At 40.2% G+C, this 24,756-nt stretch overlaps 2 protein-coding genes across 2 annotated transcripts; both read left to right on the forward strand.

Moving 5' to 3' along the window:
• Positions 1–8,305: 8,305 nt before the first annotated feature.
• Positions 8,306–22,629, forward strand: LOC122428795 (olfactory receptor 5H8-like). Its single transcript, XM_043448903.1, has 4 exons — positions 8,306–8,400; positions 15,133–15,250; positions 18,757–18,827; positions 21,670–22,629. The coding sequence occupies exon 4, from the start codon at positions 21,688–21,690 to the stop codon at positions 22,627–22,629; it is 942 nt and encodes a 313-aa protein (XP_043304838.1). The 5' UTR covers positions 8,306–8,400; positions 15,133–15,250; positions 18,757–18,827; positions 21,670–21,687.
• On the forward strand, positions 13,289–14,254 carry LOC122428796 (olfactory receptor 5H8-like). Its single transcript, XM_043448904.1, has one exon. The coding sequence runs from the start codon at positions 13,325–13,327 to the stop codon at positions 14,252–14,254; it is 930 nt and encodes a 309-aa protein (XP_043304839.1). The 5' UTR covers positions 13,289–13,324.
• Positions 22,630–24,756: the final 2,127 nt, after the last annotated feature.

A 24,756-nucleotide genomic window follows, 5' to 3' on the forward strand; every position in this document is an offset into this window, starting at 1 on the left:
ACAGTTATTTAGGTGTTTAGCATGATGCCATTTTACTAAATTCAGCCAGTTGCCTGGAACACTGCTGGAGACTGAGGACAGCAAGTGTCGTAATTCAAAAGAAGGCCTGAGACAGGAGGGCCAATGGTACAGATTCCTGTCTGAGTACAAAGTCTTGAGAATCAGGATCACCTAGAGCACCTAAAGATCGGCGTCAACCAGGCAAGCAGAAACTGACTTCAACCTTCCTCTGCATTGCTGTTACATTCAGATGCCCAGCAGACTGGATGATACCCAGGTACATTGGGAGGATCAAGTGCCTTACTGAGTCCACCACTTCCACACTAATCACTTCTGGAAACAGTCTCACAGACACACTCCAAAATAATGTTTAATCAGATAAATGGACAGCCCACATCCCAGCCAAGTTGACACATAAAACTAACCTTATAATCTATCCATAATCACCATGGCACCCATAGATATCTCCTAAAGCCATATGTTATCTCCACATATAAAAAAGAATAAAGTTACATTCCACCTAACATAATGCACCCATTTGTGGATAATGGAAAAGGTACTATCTCCTTCCCCAGAAAAGTAGGTAAATTCTTTGAGTGATATTTATTTCTCTCCATGATATATGGTAACTTAAATACTATAATGGCAAATGAACAGCCCTCAACCTCTATATTATACAGTCAGGATATGCACATGACAAGGAAAAAAGACTGGAAAGAAAGCTAAGACATTTGCTCTACACGTACACAAATTTATCCACATCACGCTAAGAAGGAAATCTCTTGGCAATTACAGTCCTCATATCTGTAACAGCTCACATGGCTGTAGCTGATATTTATTTTGTAGCTGATATTTTAACTGAATTATTTCTCTACATATTTTATATTCTTATTGGCTTCAGGAAGGCTCTCGGGTGAACACTGTTCTTCACCTGGTGAGGTAAACGAAGCTTTCATTCCTGAAGAGTCTGAGCCATTAGAACTACTGTCTGACGTGTTTGTTGAAGTTTTTCAATGACCTTAATCATGGGAATGAAAACACTAAGAGACTAGTGAAACTTCTCTATTCCAGACACTCTTCCTTACACCCTTTGTGGAATAATCTAACTACTTCCTGGTAGTTGCCATCAATCACCTCTGCCACCACAGAATTTCTTTTTTGTCTGATGATTCAGAGGAATGCAGACCCAAAGGTCCTGAGTGCCAATCTACTTTCAGCTCAGTGGAATCACCGTTTTGTGTCCTGGTAGAAACATTCCTTCCTCTATAAGTCAGAGTGTCAGGCCAGAAAGACAGAAAAACACAGAAACAAGAAGCAAATATTCTGTAGGGGTCCTTAGAGTTAATAGTGACTGGTGCCACTCCCATTTTCACTCCTTGATTCCTAGACCCATTAATCTGCTATGGGTGAAACCCTATCACATACTGGTGATTGGTTCAGAGATTCACCATTCTATCAAACTACATGTTTCAGAATGATGGGGTATAATAGGGTAAGACCAGTGATTTCCACAAGCATGGGCACACTGCCACACATATTTTTGCTCTGAAGTGAATTCCTTGACCAGAATCAGTGCTGTTAAGAATACTGTGACAGACCTTCCCTGGTGGCTCAGTGGTAAAGAATCCATCTGCCAGTGCAGGAGACATGGGTTTGATCCCTGGTCTAGGAAGATCTCACATGCCTCGGAGCAATGAAGCCCATGTGCCACAACTGAAGCCTGCAGACCCAAGAACCCATGTTCCGGAACAAGAGAAACCACCACAGTGAGAAGTCTGCACACCACAACACGAGTAGACCCTGCTGTCCTCAACTGGAGAAAAGCCTGCCAGCCACGAAGACCCAGCACAGCCAAAAACAAAATAAATGGATAAATAAATAAAATTATAAGGAAAGACTACCATGACAGTGGATAAGTGAAATTGCTAGTTTCTCAGTCATGTCTGACTCTTTGCAACCCCATGGACAGTAGCGTGGCAGGCTCCTCTGTCCATGGAATTCTCCAGGAAAGAATACTGGAGTAGGTACCCATTCCTTTCTCCAGGGGATCTTCCTGACCCAGGGATCAAATACGGATTTCCAACACTGCAGGCAGATTCTTTACCGTCTGAGCAAGAATACACATAAGAAATAAACAAAAAAGGTGTCAATGACCCTGATAACCACAATGGTTACTCACCTAGAGCCAGACATCCTGGAGTGTGAAGTCAGGTGGGCCTTAGGAAGCATTACTATGAACAAAGCTAGTGGAGGTGATGGAATTCTAGCTGGGCTATTTCAAATCCTAAAAGATGATGCTGTTAAAGAGCTGCACTCAATATGTCAGCAAATTTAGAAAACTCAGCAGTGGCCACAGGACTGGAAAAGGTCAGTTTTCATTCCAATTTCAAAGAAAGTGAAAGTGAAGTCGCTCAGTCATGTCCAACTCTTTGCGACCCCATGGACTGTAGCCTACCAGGCTTCTCCGTCCATGGGGTTTTCCAGGCAAGAATACTGCAGTGGGTTGCCATTTCCTTCTCCAGGGGATCTTCCCAACCCAGAGATCAAACCCAAGTCTCCTGCATTGCAGGCAGATGCTTTACCCTCTGAGCCACCAGAGAAGAAAGCCAATGTCAAAGAATGTTCAAACTACCAGACAATTGCCCTTGTTTCACGTGCTAGCAAACTAACACTCAAAATCCTTCAAGCTAGGCTTCAACAGTACATGAACCAAGAAATTCCCTATGTACAAACTGGATTTAGGAGAGGCAGAGGAACCAGAGCTCAAATTGCCAACATCCGGTGGATCATAGAAAAAGCAAGGGAATCCCCAAAATATCTACTTCTGCTTCATTGATTACACTAAAGTCTTTGATTGTGTGGATTACAACAAACTGTGGAAACTTCTAAAAGAGATGGGAATACCTGAATACTTTACCTTCCTTCTGAGAAACCTGTATGCAGGTCAAGAAGCATCAGTTAGAACCAGTCATGGAACAACAAATCGGTTCAAAATTGAGGAAGGAGTACATCAAAGCTGTATATTGTCACCCTGCTTATTTAACTTATACGCAGAGTACACCATGACTACACTATTCATGGGCTAGATGACTCACAAGCTGGAATCAAGACTGCCAGGTGAAGTATTAACCACCTCAGATATGCTGAAGATATCTAATGGTATACCACTCTAATGGCAGAAATCAAAAAGGAACTAAAGAGCCTCATAATGAGGGTGAAAGAGGACAGTGAAAAAGCTGGCCTAAAACTCAACATTCAAAAACCTAAGATCATGGCATTAGGGCCCAACACTTCAGGCAAATAGATGGGGGAACAGTGGAAACAGTGACAGATTGTATTTTCCTGGGCTCCAAAATCACTGAGGATGGTCACTACAGCCATGAATTTAAAAGACACTTACTCCTTGGAAGAAAAGCTATGACAAACCTAGACAGCGTATTAAAAAGCAAAGATACCACTTTGCCAACAAAGGTCCATATAGTCAAATGTGTGGTTTCCCCAGCAGTCACGTATGGATGTGAAAGCTGGGCCATAAAGAAGGCTGAGTGCCAAAGAATTGCTACTTTTGAACTGTGGTGTTGGCAAACACTCTTGAGAGCTGCTTGGACAGCAAGGAGATCAAACCAGTCAATTCTAAAGGAAATCAATCCTGAATATGCATTGGAAGAACTGATGCTGAAGCTGAAGCTCCAATATTTTGGCCACCTGATATGAAGAGCCCCCTCATTGGGCTCTGATGCTGGGAAAGATGAAGGCAGGAGTAGAAGGGGTGACAGAGCATGAGATGGTTGGATGGCATCACTGACTCAATGGACATGAGTTTGAACAAACTCTGGGAGATGGTGAGAAACAGGGGAGCCTGGCATGCTGCAGCCCACGGGGTTGCAAAGAGTTGGACGTGATTGAGTGACTGAACAACACCAATTAAAGTGGTAAGGGATTCTATAAGACTAAGGATGATAATATTGGCAGAAGCATTGACTGCAGGGAAGTCAATAAACCTAGACATATCTGCATCTAGAGTAAGTATATATTCCAGTAAGAACAAAGGACTCCCACTTCAATCTAACCTTGCCGCCACCAGGAACACAGCTGATCACGCTAATGAACGGTGGTGCTACATCAAGGGCTTAACGTTGGGCTTGACTGCTGACTGACTGGGTACCCAGCAGTGGCCAAAGTCAAGCTGGACTCGGGAAGGGGAAGTAAATGTTGTTGAGCCTATCAATAACCTCTATCCCTACCACCTTGGCCACTTCATCTGGGAGCCCGCTGAATAGTGACAGAGGTGCTTGAGAAAGACTGACTCATGTCTATACATCGTGTGCTTAATTGCTCAGTCGTGTCCGACTCTTTGCAACACCACGGACTGTAGCCCACCAGATTCCTCTCTCCATGGGATTCTCCAGGCAAGAAAATGGAGTGGGTCGCCATTGCCTTAGCCATGGGAGCTTCCTGACCCAGAGACAGAACCCGGGTCTCCTGCACTGCAGATGGATTCTTTACCATCATCTTAATCACTTGATGATAATATCCTATTCTGCTGAGATCACTTTTTTGGGGTGAACATTTGCATGGGACACAAACACCTTCATGTTTTTTGCCCATTTAGAGAGAACTATTAACATAACTCTTCTACAGATCTCTTTATCATTGATTTCCTATCATATTCCTTCAATGTCTATGAATATCCCACCAAACCACTGGCCACAATCAATGCATTGGCATATAATTGTTGCAGGAAGGGGGATTCCTTCCAGGGCCCGAAACTGGGCTCTTGTCTAACACTCAGAAATGAATTGTCCGAGGAGACACATGTGCTGACAAAGCAAGAGATTTTATTGGGGTAGGGCACCCAGGTGGAAAGCAGGAAGGGTAAGGGAACCCAGGAGAACTGCTCTGCTACTTGGCTTGCAGTCTTGGGTTTTATGGTGGTGGGATTAGTTTCAGGGTGGTCTTTGGCCAATCATTCTAATTCAGAGTCTTTCCTGGTGGTGCACGCATCGCTCAGCCAAGATGGATGCTGGTGAGAGGGATTCTGGGAAGTGGACGGACACGCGTTGTCTCCTTTCGACCTTTCCCGAACTCTTCTGGTTGGTGGTGGCTTATTAGTTCCGTATTCCTTACCAGGATCTCCTGTCATAAAACAACTCATGGGAGTGGTTACTATGGTGCCTGGCCAGGGTGGGCGGTTTCAATCAGTGTGCTTCCCCTAACACAATCACACAACTGTCCATTTCTCCTCCCAAAGAAAGTGTACAACCAGGTGCAACGGTCAAAGACCTGCCCACTGGAAGATTCTTCCTTCACCCCTGTCCACTGTAATGTCACAGAGAGGAGCTGCAGCGCATCAGCTGTCCACTTTATGATGGTGCCTGCATACCATTCAGAGCCATCTGTCAATCAGGCCTCGGTCTTCTCGGTCAACCAACCACAAGGACACAGGCCCAGGAGGGGAGACAGAAGCCACTGCAGCAGGAGTGAAGGCAAACAGAGTCTGGACCACTGCTTTGGTAACTTACTTGTGCCCTCAGGGCTTGTTCCTGCTTGATCAAGTTTATATATACTAATTTCACTTGATGAAGAAATGCTTCTGTGCATGCCCAACTGCATGAAGAATGACAGGGATACTATTCAGCTTAGCAAGGGCAGCTCTGGTATCGCGGAAAATTGGTGGCCGTGGTTAAACATTCTTTTTCTCCTAAGGCTCACTAGCAGGTCAATGGTTGTTTCTCTAAATTAGAGTAGTTATCTAGAGGATGGCAGTGCTTTGCTCAGAATTCTAAGGGCATACACTATGATCCACTTCTGGAAGTCTGTTAAAGGTGCCGAGCTCTTCCACTGCCACTTCCAGCACCAGGGCCTGTGCTGGATATGGCCCACGAGCACAACAGCTTTTACATTAGCCTTGATATACTGGAAAGCCTTCTCTCCCGAAACGAAGTGAAGTCGTTCAGTCATGTCAGGCTCTGTGACCCCATGGACTTTAGCCTACCAGGCTCCTCCATCCATGGGATTTTCGAGGCAAGAATACTGGAGTGGGTTGCCATTTCCTTCTCCAGGAGATCTTCCCAACCCAGGGATTGAACCCGGGTCTCTCACATGGTAGGCAGACGCTTTACCGTCTGAGCCACCAGGGAAGTCCCTTCTCTCCTGGGCTTCACTCAAAACTAGTAGCCCTTCCTGTCACTTGGTAAATGGGCTGGAGGAATACACCAAGATAAGGATAATATTGCCTCAGAAATCCAGAGGCTTCTTATTGTAAGGCTAATCTTTTTGTGCTTATGGGAGCACAGTGAACAAAAGGTTACATTTGGTTACAAGAGATTCCCACCTTTCCTCACCTTTCTTCATCTGCTACTCAGACCCTTATCACCCAATTTTCTGTCAGTCTGGAGGTTCCTGCTTTTCTTTGTCTGTCAATGGACTCCTGCTGTTTACAAGATGCGCGATTTCCTGGTTCCTGCCCCCATTTCACTGTTCTTCCCTAGCTACCTGCATGCTGCAACATTCCCCCCTCAAGGAGTCTGGACCCTTAAAATCTTTTACTCATCATGCACCAATGCTAAGACACTTCTTTGTTGTTGTTCAGTAGCTTAGTAGTGTCCAATTCTTTGCAATCCCATGGACTGCAGCACATCAAGATCCCCTGTCCTTCATTATCTCCCAGAATTTGCTCAAACTCATGTCTATCAAGTTGATGATGCCATCCAACCATTTCCTCCTCTGTTATTCTCTTCTCCTCTTGTCTTCAGTCTTTCCCACATCAGAGTCTTTTCAGGCAGCCGAAGTATTGGAGCTTCAGCTTCAGCATCAGTCCTTCCAATGAATATTCAGGGTTGATTTCCTTTAGGATTGACTGGTTTGATCTCCTTGCTGTCCAAGGGACTCTCAAGAGTCTTTTGCAACACCACAATTCAAAAGCATGAGTTCTGGGGCACTCGGCCTTCTTTATGGCCTAGCTCTCACATCTGTACATGACTACTGGAAAAATCATAGCTTTGATTATATGGACCTTTGTCAGCAAAGTAATGTCTCTGCTTTTTAATACACTGTCTCTGTTTGTCATACCTTTCCTTTCAAGGAGCAAATGTCTTTTAATTTCATGGCTGCAGTCACCATCAATGGCGATTTTGGAGCCCAAGAAAATAAAATCTGCAACTGTTTCCACTTTTCCCCCTTCTATTTGCCATGAAAAGATGGGACCAGATTTCATGGTCTTTGTTTTATGAAGGTTGAGTTTTAAGCCAACCTTTTCTCACTCCTATTTTGACATAAATAATGTCATTGTTTTTCTCAATAAAATGTTTAATGGCAACTTCTCTGTAAATATTTAAAGGCAAATCTGAACATGTGACCACCATGTTCAAAATCCCTTATTAGTCATCCTTTAAGTTGGGTAAAGAACACAGTACCCGCCCAGCCCCTAGCTCCTCTGTGATCACTCACACTGACCTCTTTTGCCTACTTTGTCTCCACTTGGCTTCTCTCTTTGCACACAAGTTACATTTGGCATTTTCCTTTGTTTCTGTAATGAGCCAACTCTCTGAGAAGCTAGGCATGCAAATGAAGGAAGTCTCTGAGGATGGCAAATATCCAGATACAGCACCCTGTGAGAAATGATGCCCCTCAGGAACCACCTCTGACCTACCAAAACAGAATCTGTATTCTAAGAAAATCACCAGGAGATTCATAGGAATTAAAGTTTGAGGCCAGCACTGATCTCGGCTACCTACCACTGTGGTCTTTGCTTTTGCTTTTCCCTTGCTCTTCCTAGGAAGATCTCTCATCAGTTTTCACTGTAAAGTGGGGAGTTAGGTGTGGGTCTGGATGTGAGTTACAATTTCCACGAGGAGGAGAATTTTCTTGTAGTCGGCTTCTGAGGAGAATCTAGAACTTTGACGTCATTAAAATCGTGTGTAGTTAATTAAGACCATACTGACAGAGTATCAAAATTCATAGATAAACTGGAGTTTGCATAAACATGTCAGAAATGTGCTCTGTGTTATGTAAACATAACTTAATGTTTATGATTTCAGAGGCTGCAATGCCCTGTGGAACACCCTGGATTCCTCATAAATGTCCAAGTACATCATGCCCAGTGGAAAAGCTTGTTTGTCCTAAAGGGAATCCTTGGGCACTATCAGGGGAATTCTAGTTCATCATTCCTTCCTCTTTTGGCAAAAGCATACAGTTATGCAATGGTTGACAATTCTGTTCAAAACAGATTCACATAAACAACATTTTCCTGGGCCTGGAAAATGAAGCTCCCAAAATGAATCAGTGTGCAAAACAACGCTGCCTGTGTTATTGCACTTCCGGTGCCTGAGTTCTATTTTCTATTAATACTTCAGAAAGCCGAATGCTAAAGGGATTTCCACAATTTCTTAACAGATATCGGTGAGAGAGAATGATTTTTATAATATTCATTATTTTTTATAGAAAGCTGAAATATTATTAAATTTATAATTATTTTGATTTGGTTTATAAGATATCAAAATATTTAGTTGAAAATGGGAAACAGTGAATAATCTGCATATTTTATTATTGTGAGTAAAACCTGGATAAGCAAAACAGCTCTAAGACTACACTGTATTCCTTAATGATATAAAATTATCTGGTTAAAATAACTGGAATGATTCCGTAGCCTAAGTTTTGGTTACCAGACTGTAAACAAATTAAAAGGCAGTTTAGGAATTTATGTCAGAATGTTTCTTGTAAAAGAAACTTTTTTGATAAGTGTATTCAAAACACTTATTTAATTAAGCAGACTCTCTGCATTTAAGTCACTTAAATAGTAAATCACTTAAATAGTAACCTCTACTTTGCAAGCTACTTATTATGACAATAGTTTCACTGAAAAAAACATATATATAGAAAAATGCAAAAAATGTTCCTCTAGTGCTCTTTTCAGCTTTATGACTTAATAATTACCCACACATTGAGCTGAACATTTTGATTATTTAGTTTTAGGACTGCATAGAAGAAAAGTGAAAGTGAAGTCGTTCAGTTGTGTCCAACTCTTTGCGACCCCATGGACTGTGGCCTACCAGGTTCCTCTGTCCATGGGATTTTCCAGGCAACAGTACTGGAGTGGGTTGCCATTTCCTACTCCAGGGGATCTTCCCGACCCAGGGATCAAACCCGGGTCTCCGGCATTGTAGGCAGACACTTTACCATCTGAGCCACCAGGGAAGTCTTGCATAGAAGAAAGACCAGTCCAAATAAATGTACATTTAATAACTGCAATCATTGGCACTGGTTATTTATATTGCCTGTATGAAATTCCAGTCTTTGGCTCTATTTTTCTGCTATCAAACTGATAGAAAAGCAAAAGCTGTCAAGTAAATCCATCAGAAATTCTAGGGAAAGTCAGCTCTAAGCACAGTAATAACAATGATACTAGGCAGTGATAGTATTTATAAGGTAAAATTAAAATTCCTATTCCATGCACAAATTCCATAGAAAGATAAACTTGGGATTTTGAATAAAAGAAAAAGATTCTCCGTGCTGACAACTTCTAATAAAAATCAGATGTAAGACAATATTTAAGTCCTACCTCTAGCTCTTCCCCTTATTTCATCTGAGCCTTCTTGTGATACCTCCTCTCTCCCTCTTCATTGCCTTGTCTTTGCTACACTTAACATTGATGTTCCTTCCCTTCTCTTCCTGCTTCCTGTTTCCTTTCCACTGCCCCTTCCCCATTCTGCTGCTTTATCCTTACTCCTCTGACTGCCTCTTCTCTCTCTTGAAAACTTTCATGACGTTGTTCCACAAGACAAGAAATCCACATCTGTTGTCCACATCTCAGATACTCTCTTTCATTTTCCTCACTACTGTGCCACTTGCTTCCCTTCCATTTCTGGCCTCGACTATCACAAATGGCGACTGCTCTCACGAAAGCCACTGAGTTATCAGAGGACTACTAAAGCCACAGAAATCTCCTAATCCTGACAGTCAGTGATCTCTGTTCACTCCTTATCCAGCCAGAGCACTCATCTGACTTAGGCACTGCTCTTTCCTTTGTCCTTCCTGAGTATTTTCCTCTCTTCAAGTTCCCAACACTCAGCTTCCCATTCTCTCCTGCTTCCCTGATCACTCTGCTCAGTAACCTTTTCTGGTCTTTCCTTTTTGTGTGAGCTGGTATTCCTGGTTGCAAGATATCTCACATTGACAATGCCACTGTTGTGGAAACAGGATGAATTTTGGTGTTGTGATACTGTGTACCTGGCTGATTTGCAACCAAAAATCTCTTTTGTTCACATTTGACCTCTTTCTCACCTTTTCATATCACAAATCTAGTGTAGGTAGGTTTGAGTTCAATTCAGTTCAGTCACTCAGTCGTGTCCGACTCTTTGAGACCCCATTAATCGCAGCACGCCAGGCTTCCTTGTCCATCACCAACTCCCAGAGCTTGCTCAAATGCATGTACATTGCGTCGGTGATGCCATCCAACCATCTCATCCTCTGTCATCCCTTCTCCTCCTACCTTCAATCTTTCCCAGCATCAGGGTCTTTTCAAATGAGTCAGTTCTTCGCATCAGGTGGCCAAAGTATTCGAGTTTCAGCTTCAGCATCATTCTTTCCAATGAGTATTCGGGAATGATTTTCTTTAGGATGGACTGGTTGGGTCTCCTTGCAGTCCAAGGGACTCTCAAGAGTCTTCCCCAACACCACAGTTCAAAAGCATCAATTCTTCAATGCTCGGCTTTCTTTATAGTCCAGCTCTCACATCCATACATGACTACAGGAAAAGCCATAGCTTTGACTAGTAATGTCAAAGTAATGTCTTTGACTAGTAACAGCAAAGTAATGTCTCTGCTTTTTAATATGTTGTCTAGGTTTGTCATAGCTTTTCTTCCAAGGAGCAAGCTTCTTTTAATTTCATGGCTGCAGTCACTATCTGCAGTGATTTTGGAGCCCAGGAAAATAAAGCCTCTCACTGTTTCCACTGTTTCCCCATCTATTTGCCATGAAGTGATGGGATCAGATGCCATGATCTTCGCTTTTTGAATGTTGTTTTAAAACAGCTTTTTCCATTCTCCTCTTTCACTTTCATCAAGAGGCTCTTTAGTTCTTCTTCACTTTCTGCCATAAGGGTGTTGCCCTCTGCATATCTGAGGTTTCTGATATTTCTCCTAGCAATCTTAATTCCAGCTTGTGCTTCATCCAGCCCAGCATTCCGTATGATGTACTCTGCATATAAGTTAAATAGGTAGGGAGACATAATTGACATACTCTTGACATAGCCTTGACATACTCCTTTCCCAATTTGGAACCAATCTGTTGTTCCATGACCGGTTCTAACTGTTGCTTCTTGACCTGCATACAGGTTTCACAGAAGGCAGGTAAGGTAGTCTGGTATTTCTCTTTTGAATTTTCCACAGTTTGTTGTGATCTACACATTCAACAGCTTTAGTGTAGTCAATGAAGCAGAAATAGACGTTTTTCTGGAAGTCTCTTGCTTTTTCTATGACCCAACAGATGTTGGCAATTTGATCTCTGCCTTTTCTAAATCCAGCTTGAATATCTGGAAGTTCTCGGTTCAGGTACTGTTGAAGCCTAGCTTGGAGAATTCTGAGCATTACTTTGCTAGCATATGAAATGAGTGCAATTGTGTGGTAGTTTGAGTGGCTAACCCTAGATCTAGTTCCCTCACTCTAAATTCACAGGGAAAGTCCATTTTCAGAATTTTAGCTTCTAAAGTGAATGACAGTTTCTGTCTACCATCAAGAATCATGTGGCAGAAAAGAGGATCAGATGATGTGATAAAATCCATTTTAATTTAACTCCCTCACATTTATTTCCATTTTAATTTAATTCTAGATTTAGTTAACTCTAGATCTAATTTAATTTAACCCTAGATCTAGTTCCCTCACTCTAAATTCAAGGGGAAAGTCAATTTTCAGAATTTTGACTTCTAAAGTGAATGACAGTTTTTGTCTACCCTCAAGAATCATGTGGCAGAAAAGAGGATTAGATGATGTGATGAAAATCCATTTCAATTTAACTCTCTCACATTTACTTCCTTCTTTTTACCTTATGCATGCTGTCCACTGGGTAAGTCATACAAAGTATGTTTTCTGCCACTTCAATGATTCCCGAGTTATTATCTCTATTAAGCTCTTGGAGAACTATACTGCTAGGTTTATGTCACTTCAATGTTCAGAGGATGTTCTTAGCAAAAATGGGCCATTGTATCTGAGTTTTCAATCTTAATTTTTGATGATCATCTAACCAGACACCAACTGACTGTTTTACCTTTACTGATAACTCTTCACATCTAATGGTGACTCTACAATCTGATTTATTTAGATTTATCTGCCTTCCTCAAAATTTTCAATGTCATATCACACATGGAATAAAAACTTCACACACATTTAATCACTTGGGAAACATTTATAAAATACATATTACTAGATGTAATATATGACCTACTGAATCAATTTCTAGTAATGCCTCAGAATCTATATTTTGTGCCAAAACTCCTCCAGACAATTCTGCTATGTAATATGGTATGGAAATTCCTGCATAAAAGTTCCGGTTTACTGATCAACATTTATAACACCAGGGTCTTCACCCTGCAGCCTATTTTCTACAGTCAAATACTTATTTAAAAAAAAATGGTGAAGACACTCCACATCTCAAAAATTTTCAATGTCGGTCTACTCCTTGAAGAATAAAATTTAAGCTCTTCACATGGCATTCAAATCATTTTATAATCCAGGGCCTTCTAACACCTTTACTTGTTTTGTCCTTTTTCTGGCTGCACTGGGTCTTCGTTGCTGCATGCAGGTTTCATCCAGCTGTGCTGAGCGGGGGCTCCTTTTCACTGTGGTGTGCAGGCTTCTCATGGCACTGGCTTCTCCTGTCCCAGAGCATAGGCTCTAGGGCCCGTGGACTTCAGTAGCTGTGGCACAAGGGCTCAGGAGTTGTGACGAATGGGCTGAGCTGCCCCATGGCATGTGGGGTCTTCCTGGACCAAGGATCAAACGCATGTCCCATGCATTGCAAGACACATTCCTAACACCTGGATCACTAGGGAAGCCCCACATCTTTACTTCTGATGCATAATGTCTAATGTCTTCTCTTGTATACCTGTTAATTCTTATACATACTTTGAAATAAAATAGTTGCATTTTTCTAATCCAATAATTTTCTAAATACTTTTCATGTATTTTAGAAGAGTAAATAAAATAAAAGGCATTCAGGCTACTGTATGGTTTTATTTCAATTATTTTCATCAAATTTTCTTTCTTAAATGATTGATGACTGTCCTTTTTACATTTACTATATTTGATTTCAGAGGCCTTCTATTAAGGATATGGAAAGAAAAAATGCAACAGAGCTGACAGAGTTTGTTCTCACGGGACTTACATGTCAACCAGAATGGCAAATCCCTCTGTCCGCGCTCTTCTTGGTTATATATATCTTCACTATCATGGGGAACCTTGGTTTGATTGCTGTCATCTGGAATGACCCTCACCTTCACACCCCCATGTACTTATTCCTTGGGAGCTTAGCCTGTGTGGATACTTGGTTATCCTCCACAGTGGTCCCCAAGATGCTGGTCAACATCTTCACCAAGAACAAGAGGATATCTCTCCCTGAATGCATAGTGCAATTCTTTTCCTTTGGAGTCAGCGCAACCACAGAATGTTTTCTGCTGGCAACAATGTCTTATGATTGTTATGTAGCCATATGCAATCCATTACTTTATCCAGTGATTATGACTAACAGACTATGCATGCAAATGTTAATTTCATCACTTATAGGTGGCCTTCTTCATGCCTTACTTCATACATGTTTTTTATTCAGATTAACCTTTTGTAATTCTAACATAATACATCAATTTTATTGTGACATCATGCCATTGTTTAAAATTTCTTGTACTGATCCTTCTATTAATGTGCTGGTGATATTTATTTTCTCTGGTTCAATACAGGTGTTCACCATTCTTATTATTCTTGTCTCTTATACACTAGTTCTCTTTACGATTTTAAGAAAGAAGTCTGCACAAGGCATAAGGAAGGCCTTCTCCACCTGCGGTGCCCACCTCCTATCTGTCTCCTTATACTATGGGACTCTTCTTTTCATGTATGTGCTCCCTGGATCCACACGAGCAGATGATCAAGATATGACGGACTCTCTATTTTACACTGTCATAATTCCTTTCTTAAATCCAATTATCTACAGCCTGAGAAATAAGAAAGTCATAAATTCACTGACGAAAATGTTAAAGAGAAATATTTAGATCCAATACTAAATATGTGTTTTCCTACTTGAAAACAACACAAAACTATGTAGATTAGAGTTCAATTTTGTTTGCATTCATAACTACCCTATTATTTTAATGACAAGATTTCAGTACTCAATAAATTCTTTAAGATATTTATATAACTTATTAAAAGAGACAGGGAGTTTCAATCAAATGTTCATCAAATGTTTATTATAAAATAAATAAAACAGAATTTAAAATGGGAAATTCCCCAGATGTCCAGTGCTTAGGACCACACACCATCACTGCTGATGGCCTGGGTTTGATCCCTGGTCTGGAAGCTAAGGTACTACAAGCTGCATGGCACAGCCAAATAAATTAAAATGAAAAACTTTACATGCTTGTATATTCCTCATTGTGGTTTTTAGAGTAGATTTATCAAACATGTATTAAGCACTGAAATACAGGTTTCCCAGGAGACACAGTGGTAAAAGAATATGCCTGTCAATGCAGGAGACACAGCAAATGTGGTTTGGATCTCTGGGTCAGGAAGATCCCTTGGAGGAGGAAATGGCAAACTGCTCCAGTATTCTTGCCTGGAAAGTTCCATGGACAGAGGAGTCGGGCGAGTCCACGGGGTCACAAAGAGTTGGGTATTACTGAGCAAATGAGCACAGAAGTACTAAAATAGTGCAGAACCTCTAAAAACACTTGAGATGGGGTCTTTGACAGTAATACATTCTTATAGCCTGGAGACTCATATCACATTTAATTTCACATAGTGGGCATTTTTGTGTTTGAGTGAACAGAGGGAAACCCCAGGAATATTGCCAGCCATCATGTAAAGTTTTATTCTACTTTATTTGGTCCCTGATGATCCTGCTTCATATGGATTCAATTCTCATGTGACACAGAGAAATAAACCGAAGAGGAAAGTAATGAAGAACCACGTGAAGGGAGTTAAAACATTGAAGGGCAGGCCAAACCATACGAGATGCTCTTAACTCAGTGTGCTTCTATAAGGAGATAAAAGTAAGTTATTTCTACTGTCTATAATGCCTTCTAAGGCCCTTTTTAGTTGTGTCTGTTTGTTGCTGGATAACTGAAAAGCTTCACTAATTCAGGAAGCTAAGAGTTCAGACTGAATGACTAAGTTGGGATGGGTGTGGGAAGAAGAGAAGTTGCAGAATAGGAAGGAAATGGTCTCAATCTTCCTAAAATTAAAAAAAAAAAAAGAAGTTTGTAAGCTAAAGAAGTCAGTAGTATATAACATTTATTTAAATGTGTTGTTAACCTCAAAGGGTTTTAAATGTATATTATCAAAGTTCATATAATGTCAATAGCATGATATCATAGTTCCCAATGTGTTCGTGGCACAGACATGAAAATGAGCAAAAATCTGGATATTTTCTGTCTTAAAAGTCCTTGAAAGTTGGCTTTTCTCACATTGCATATTATTTAAGTATGATAAGTGATACATTTCCAGATTCTTGTCCGCCCTTCTCTCAACACTGAAATTCCACACACATTCCTATTGATTCCACTCAGGCCCACATCTTCAAAATTATCAGCATCTGTGATCTGTAAAACTCTAGTTGTTGATTCCTCCATGTTGCTAATATTTCCTTCCTTTCCAAACACAACTGTCACTTTTTTTGGTGAGCATTCACATGGGACACAAATATCTCATGTTATTTTTATCCATTCAGAGAGCTCAATTAACATAATTCTTCTCAAATTTTCTTGTATTTCCAGTCATTTTCCTTCAACGTCCATGAACATCCTGCTAAACCATCGGCCACAGCCAATGAACTGGTGTATAATTACACACCTGCCCCTTTCTCTTTCCAAATAGAGTGAACAACCAGGTGTGAGGCTCAAAGTTCTGCCCACTAAAAGGTTTCCCCATCACCAATGTCCTTTAGGAATGTCACAGAGCGGAGCTGTAGGGCAGCAGATGTCCCCTTTCTGATGGTGCCTGCACGCCACGCAGACTCATCTGGGTCTGCGGGCTCCAGTCTTCTCTTCTCTGCTAACTAATTACAGAGAACTCCCCATAGGACCACAGGTCCACGCTGTGAGAGAGACACCATTGTAGCAGGAGCAGACACCAACAGAATTTAGACCACTTCTTCAGGTAACTTATTTGTGCCTTCAGGGCCTGTTCCTGCTTGATCAAGTGTCTACTAGTTTCATCTGATAAAAGAATGCTGCTGTGTACACACAACTTTATGGTTTGTGGGTCAGACAGCCTTCAGTTTAACAAGGGCAGCTCTGGTATCATGGCAAATTTTGACCATGGTTAAACATACACTTTCTACTGAGGCTCACTAGCAGAGAGTGAGCAACAAACAATGGTTGTTTCCCTAAGGCAGAGGAGTTATCCACAGAAGATGGAAGCGTTGTGCTCAAAATTCTAAGGGCCTGCATCTATTTCCACCTCTGGAGGCCTCTTAAAGGCTCCAAGCATCTGCCACTGCTGATTCAAGCTCCACTGGATCTGTTTAATATGGTCTAAGCCCGCAGTCTGCAACCTTTTTGGCACCAGGGACTGATTTCATGGAAGACCATTTTTCCACGGACAGGGGGTGGGGAGGATGGTTTCGGGATGATTCAAGAGCATTACGTTTACTGTGCACTTTGTTTCTAATCTAATTTGCTTCTGATCTGACAGAAGGTAATGGTCCAGGGCCCAGAAGTTGGGAACCCTTAGCCTAAGGGACTGAAGAGCTTGCACAAAAGGCTAGACATGTCTCTTGTTCTGAGCCCCAATCAAAACTATTAGCCTTTCCCGTCATTCAGTAAACGGGCTGTAGTAACATATCCAAATAACAATAATATTGCCTCCAAAATTTACAGAGGCATATCATCTGCTGTTCCTCTCTTTCAGTTTCAGGAAGGGCCAGAAGTAACATCCTTCACTTGGAAGAATCATCTCAACACGTGCTACATCACTGGACACCTAGACATTTCACTAAAATAGAAGGCCCCCAGATTTTTATGAGATTTGCTTTCTATGTCTCTTGCAAATGTCTCACCAATGTAAATACTTCTTGCTTACTATAACCAATCAGCATAATGTCATCAGTGTAACAGATTAGTGTGTTACATTACAATATTTACAAATCATATATCTGATAAAAAAACTTTCACTGGGAATACATCAAGTACTCCCAAAACTCATAATAAAAAGACAAATAACCCAATCAAAAATTGGGCAAACTCTCTGAACAAACACTTCACCAAAAAAGATAGATGTCAAAGAATGATACACAAAAAAGAGGCACGATATTATGAAGTCACTAGGGAAGAGCAAAGAAAGCACAATGAGGTGTTAAAAATTAAAATGATCATAAATGAAAAGACTACCCACACTGGAAGCAGTGATACAGGCCTTTGTGCTCACAGACAGGCAACCAAATAAGTTAGGAGACAATTACACAAAATAGAAGAGGGCAGTAAATTTTATCCAAGCGTTGGTTGTGCTGAAGCCAACTGTGCATGTTACATTCCCCACTCCACCGTCTTGGGTACTTTTCACAGGAACCCCTCTCTCCTATGTTACTTATCTCCTCTATTTTGGCTTTCACCAGCAAAAATGTAAGGAAGCAGGATAAGTGATTAATCAATCTATCAAAATGATGTGTTTTTTGCTCTCCTCCTATCTAACCAGGAAGTCCACAGTGGAAGTTAAGCAGTTTTTTCTTTACAGATATCACACCAAAATGTCACAAACAAGTAAAGTAAGCTTTATTTTTCTGAATGAACATTCATGGACAACTGTCTCTGTTACTGCAAAAATCTGAATTTGTTATCACCATGTTCAAAATCCTTCAACAGTTTTCCTCTAAGATGTGGTCAAGAACAAGTCTGGCCTCCAGACCCTGTCCTATCCACATATGCTCACTTCCCTGACCCCATCTCACTCCTGCCGCCTCTCTGTTTGGAAGCTGTATTTACTATTTTGTGTTTTTCCAATGATCCAGGCTCTCTCATGGTATAGAATTGGAATGAGAGTTCCAGCTACACAGAAAGGTCAACTTTCTTGCAATTGGACAAATTAAAACATTGACCTCATTCAAATCATATGTGATTAGCTCAGACAAGATCATACTGAGCAAAGTTCTCAGAGTACCAAAATTTAGAGATATGCTGGAGTTTGCACAAACATGTCAAATACGTCATCTGTGTTTGAACGTATGGCATAAAGTACAATTTTAATAGTTAGAACTGGAACTGTCTACAATGACTACTGCTTATAATTTCAGAGTCTGTGATGCCCTGTGGAACAATATGGATTTCTCATACACGCACAAGTCCTCAATGCCCAGAAGCACAGCTTAGCTTTGTCCAGATGGAATTCCATGGACACTATCAGGGGAATTTCAGTTCTCCACTCCTTTCTCTTCTGGCAAAAGCACATAGTCCTACAAGTGGTTAATTCTTGTGTTAAAAAAATTTTAATAAACAGCATTTTCCTAAGCCGCCAAAATGAGTCAGTGTATAAAATATTGCTCTTTGTGTTACTGTCATTCCAGTGTGCTTGTATTATTTCTACCTCAGAAAACCAAATGCTGAGAGGATCTTGACAATTTCTTAACAGATACTGGTAAGAGAATGATTTCTATAATATTCATTATTTTTCAAGGAAAGTTAAAATGCCGTTAAACACAATAATTTTCATTTGGTTTACAAAATGTCAAAACAGGCAGTTGAAAATGGAAAACAATAATAATAAGTAAATAATCTGTATGTTTTATTGTTAAAAGTAAAATCTGGATGCGCAAAATAGCTCTAAGACTACTTTATACACTTAAATGATGTGTCTGATTAGGTTGATTACAATGACTCCCCAGGATATGTTGTGGTGAACTAAAACATTAATCGAATTAAAAGTGCATTTAGGGATATAGGTCATAATGTTTTTAGTGTAAGAAATATGTATTATATATACATTTATTTCTTTATCCATCTACGTCCTGTCCTCTTTTCCTGCTTCTTGTTTTTTTTAAAATTTTATTTATTCACTTATTTTTGGCTGCACTCAATCTTCACCATCATGCACAGGCTTTCTTTAGTTGTGGAGAGCAGGGGCTACTCTCTATTCGTAGTGCATGGGCTTGTCATTGCAGCGTCCTCTCCTTGCGTAGCATGGCCTTGAACCCCTGTCCCCTGCTTTGGCTGGTGGATTCTTAACCCCTGGAACACCAGGGAAGTCCTTCCTGCTTCTTGTTTCCTTTCCACCCAAATTTGCCTTCCTACTTCTTCATCCTCTTTCCTCTCAATTCCCACCTCTCTTTCTTTCGACAACTTTCATGACATTGTTCCTCAAGAAAGAAAATCCACACCTGTTCTCTACATCTTTATTTCATTTTCTTCAACGCTGTATCACTTGCTTTCATTCAATTCTCATTATCCTCCGACCCCTGTTCTATCACAAAATGGAAACTGCTCTCACTAAAGCCACTGGAAGTCTCTCTTTTTTAAAATTTATTTTCTGGTTGAAGGACAATTGCTTTACAGAATTGTGTTGGTTTCTGCCAAACATCAACATGAATCAGCCATAGGTATTCATATGTTCCCTCCCTCTTGAACCTCCATCCCACCTCCCTCCCCATCACACCCCTCTAGATGGTCACAGAGCCCCAGTTTGAGTTCTCTGAGCCATACAGCAAATTCCCATTGGCTATTTCACACATGGTAACATAAGTTTCATCCTCACACTCAGGAATCTCTGTTCACTCCTTATCCTACTAGAACATTCATTTTGCCTTAGGCACTGTACTTTCCTTCGTTCTTGCATATTTTCCTCTCCTTAAGTTTTCAGTCTGAGTTTTCCAATTTCCTCCTCTTTCTCTGATCACTCTGCTCGGTAGCCTTTTGTGGCCCTTTCCTTTCTTTTCCTTTTGTGTGAGCCACAGCTCCTGGTTTCAAGACAAAATGACTAAACTGAAAGGAAACTGGCTCTAACAAATAAATGCTAGGGAAGTTGGAGAAATCCGCTGGAGAAATAGGCAGGGACACAAAGCAAGAAGTTAAGCAGTCCACAGCTGAAATCACCTCTCAGTGCTAGCTCATTAAGGGCTGCTACCATGGCTGCTGAACTTGAGTGCTACAACTCACAATGAAAATGCCGCTGCTGTGGGCGCAGGATGCATTTTCTGGGGGCCTGGTATTGCTCCCTTGGTTGACTTTGAACCACAAATCTCTTCCGTTCATATTTGACATCTCTCCCCTCTCTACATATTTCACATCTAGTGTAGATGAACTTTAGTGGTTAACCATAGATCTACTTCCCTCTCTTTAGGAAAAGTCAGTTTCTGGAACTTTTGGCTTTAAGAGTAAACAACTTTTGTCTGCCACCGAGACATTTGTAATAGAAAAGTCAATCAGATCTAGCAAATGGTGTATATACATTTCAATCGCTTTAATATAACTTCCTCACCTTTATTTTCATGCTTTCTTATTTTAACATTATGAATACCATTCACTGGGTTACTCATATATGCTATATTTCAGTAACTTCAATGACTTCAAAGTCTTTATTTCTGTTAAGTCCTTATTGAATGATACCACTAAGTTTATGTGATCTGGATGTTCAGAGATTGCTTCTTGCAAAAATGGGCCACTGCATCTGAGTTCTCATTCTCAATTTTTGATTACTCTTCCCAGTTACCAAGTGACAATCTCTTTTACTAACTATCCTTCATATCTATTATGCTATCAAGTCCTAATGACTTAAATGTAATTAATTTTGATCTCTTCATCTTCCTCAAAACTCCCAATATCATAGCACACAATGACTTAAGAATGTCAAATGCATTTTAATCACTGAAGGACATTTATAAAACGCATAGTACCTGTATTCATGACCTGCTGAATCAATTTCTATGATAATACCTCAGAATTTATTTTAGTACCAAAACTCCCCCAGAAAATTCTGATGTGTAATCTGGTTTGGGAATCATGGATAAGAGTCATAGATTCTCACAACTGGTCGTTCACCCTGCAATCTATTTTCTACAACCAAATATTTAGTTTCAAAAATAACTGATGATGCCAATCCCTGTTTCAAAGTTTTCAACGAATGCCTATCCTTAAAGAATAAAGTTCAAGATCTTTCGCATGGCACTGAATTACTTTTATAATCCAGGCCCCTCTGACAACTTACTTTTGACACTATATTCATCTTGAAAACACAGGATACTTTTCTCATAAATAGCTCATGTTCAGAATGTCTTTCTTTTCTTCTACATCAATTCATGACTGTTTACATTTTAAAATAAAATGATTGCATTTTGCCAAAATAGCAACTGCTACAAATACTTTTTATTTTAGTAAGAGTAAATAAGGGGCATTCATTCTAGTGCATGGTTCTGTTACTCTCAATGAATTTTCTTTTAAAAATTCTTGTGACACGTTCTTTTTCCATTTATTGCATTGTATTTCAGAGGTCATCTATCAAGGGTATGGAAACAAAAAATGCAACAGAGCTGACAGAGTTCATTCTCACAGGACTTACACATCAACCAGAATGGCAGATCCCCCTGTTCCTTCTGTTCTTGATGATATACCTCATCACCATTGTGGGAAACCTTGGTCTAATCGCTCTCATCTGCAATGACCCTCACCTTCACATCCCCATGTACTTATTCCTTGGGAATCTGGCCTTTGTGGATACTTGGTTATCCTCCACAGTGACCCCCAAGATGCTGCTCAACTTCTTTGCCATGAGCAAAATGATCTCTCTTTCTGAATGTAAGATACAATTTTTTTCCTTTGCAATTTGCGTAACCACAGAATGTTTTCTGCTGGCAACAATGGCATTCGATCGCTATGTGGCCATATGCAAACCACTGCTTTATCCAGTGATCATGACCAACAGACTATGTATCTTGCTGTTAGTTTTGTCATTTTTAGGTGGCCTCTTCCATGCCATAATTCATAATGCTTTTTTACTCAGATTAACCTTCTGCAATTCCATCATAGTACATCACTTTTATTGTGACATTATACCATTGTTTAAGATTTCCTGTACTGACCCTTCCATTAATTTTCTTATGGTATTCATTTTTGCTGGATCAATACAGGCATTCACCATTTCCATTGTTCTTGTCTCTTATACACTTGTTCTCTTTACGATCTTAAAAAAGAAGTCTCTACAAGGAATAAGGAAGGCCTTCTCCACCTGTGGAGCCCACCTCCTGTCTGTCTCTTTATACTATGGGCCTCTTCTCTTCATGTATGTGCTCCCTGGATCTGCACAAGAAAATGATCAGAATATGATGGACTCTCTGTTTTACACTGTCATAATTCCTTTCTTAAATCCAATAATTTACAGCCTGAGAAATAAGAAAGTCATAGACTCACTGACAAAAATGTTAAAGAGAAATGTTTCGATAACATATTAATAAGTATTCTCTTTTCATTAAAACAGTATAAAACTATATAATTAGATGTGTCTATGTGTTGACTATTATTTAAAAGTTTTTGCATTTACAGTTGTACTATTCTTTTATTGACTTATTCCCAGCTGGCTCAGTGGTAAAGAATCTGCCTGCCAATGCAGGAGACACAGGAGATGCGGGTTCAGTCCCTGGGTCAGGAAGATCCCCTGGAGGAGTAAATAGCAACCCACTTCAGTATTCTTGATTGGAATATCCCATGGACAGAGGAGCCTGGTGGGCTACAGTCCATGCAGTAGCAAGAAGTCAGACACGACTGACCAACTAAGCATCAGTTCAGTTCAGTTGCTCAGTCATGTCTGACTCTTTGCGACCCCATGAACTGCAGCACGCCAGGCTTCCCTGTCCATCACCAACTCCCAGAGTCCACCCAAACCCATGTCCCTTGAGTCCGTGATGCCATCCAACCATCTCATCCTCTGTCGTCCCCTTCTCCTCCTGCCCTCAATCTTTCCCAGCATCAGGGTCTTCTCAAATGAGTCAGCTCTTCACATCAGGTGGCCAAAGTATTGGCGTTTCAGCTTCAGCATCAGTCCTTCCAATGAACACCCAGGACTGATCTCCTTTGGGTGGACTGGTTGGATTTCCTTGCAGTCCAAGAGACTCTCAAGAGTCTTCTCCAATACCACAGTTCAAAAGCATCAATTCTTCAGTGCTCAGCTTTCTTTATAGTCCAACTCTCACATCCATACATGACCACTGGAAAAACCACAGCATTGACTAAGCATACAAGATGTTAGTATCTAATAAGTTTCTTTAAACAACTTCATATTTTAATTATTTATATCATACCTAAAAAATTAGAGCAGAAAACAAGAATGAAAAAATTTTATAGGCTTATATGTTGTTCAATGTGGCTCTATAAATACATTCAGTTTTAAAACAGTGCAGGCCCTGTGAACAGGACTTGATTATGATATCTTTGCTATTTCTACAGCCATGTAGCATGGAAACTCTTATCAAATTTAACTCCGTATGGAGGCAGGTTTGTGTTTTGAGTGAACAGAGGTAATTCCCAGGAATTTTGCTAGCAGTCAAAAGGCCTATTATTCCACATTATCTGAGGTATGGTAAATTTCACTTCTTGTGGGGATAAACTCCATACCACACAGAGAAATAAAGAGAAATGAGGAAGCAATGAGGGAAAAATGGTATGGGAGTTAAGACAATGAAGACAGAGCTACACTGTTAAGAGATCCTCTTACCTTAATATTTCTTAGAGAAAGGGAAAGAGGTGAGTTGCCTCTTAACTGTATATGATTCTTCTATATGTCCTTTCTAGGTGTGTCTGTATGTTATAGATCAACCTGAGAAACTTCACTAGTTCAGAAAGTTAACAGATTAGACTGATAATTTAAATTAGATAGACATAGAGAATAAGAGAGAAATGGCAGAACAGGAGAAAAATAGTCAAAAACTTCTTGCAAACAAAATCCAAGAATGAACAGCTTCACTAGGAAGTTTTACCAAACATACAAAGAACTTATTTCAAAAGATGGAAAGTGAGAAAACATTACCAAATTTATTCTGTTAAGGTTTACCACCATTACCTTGACACCAAAACCAAAGACATAACTTTGAAGGATGTAGATGCAAATCAAATTCAACACTACCCAAAACTATCATACACCATAATGAAGCTGGATTCATTCCAGGGTCAAGGATGATTCAACATATGCAAATCAGTAAACACCATATCAACAAAAAGAAAGAAAAAAAAACACATGATCATCTCAGTATTTTAGAAAAAAACATTTGATAAAATTCAACATCCATTCATGAATTAACTATCACCAAAGTAGATATAGAGGGAACATATCTCAATATACAAAAAGCCATTTACAACAAACCCACAGCCAATATGATACTCAATGGTGAAGAGCTGAAATTTAGGAAAGAAACAAAGATGCTCACTCTCACCATTTCTATTCAATATCATATTGGAAGTCTTAGTCACAGAAACCAGACAAGAAAAAGAAATGAAAGGTACTCAAACTGTAAAGGGAAATGTGAGACTGTCACTATTTGCAGATGAGATAACTTTTCAACACTCTATATAGAGAAGTACCAAGA

This window comes from Cervus canadensis, chromosome 27, assembly GCF_019320065.1.
Source record: "Cervus canadensis isolate Bull #8, Minnesota chromosome 27, ASM1932006v1, whole genome shotgun sequence".
NCBI classification, from domain to species: Eukaryota; Metazoa; Chordata; class Mammalia; order Artiodactyla; family Cervidae; genus Cervus; species Cervus canadensis.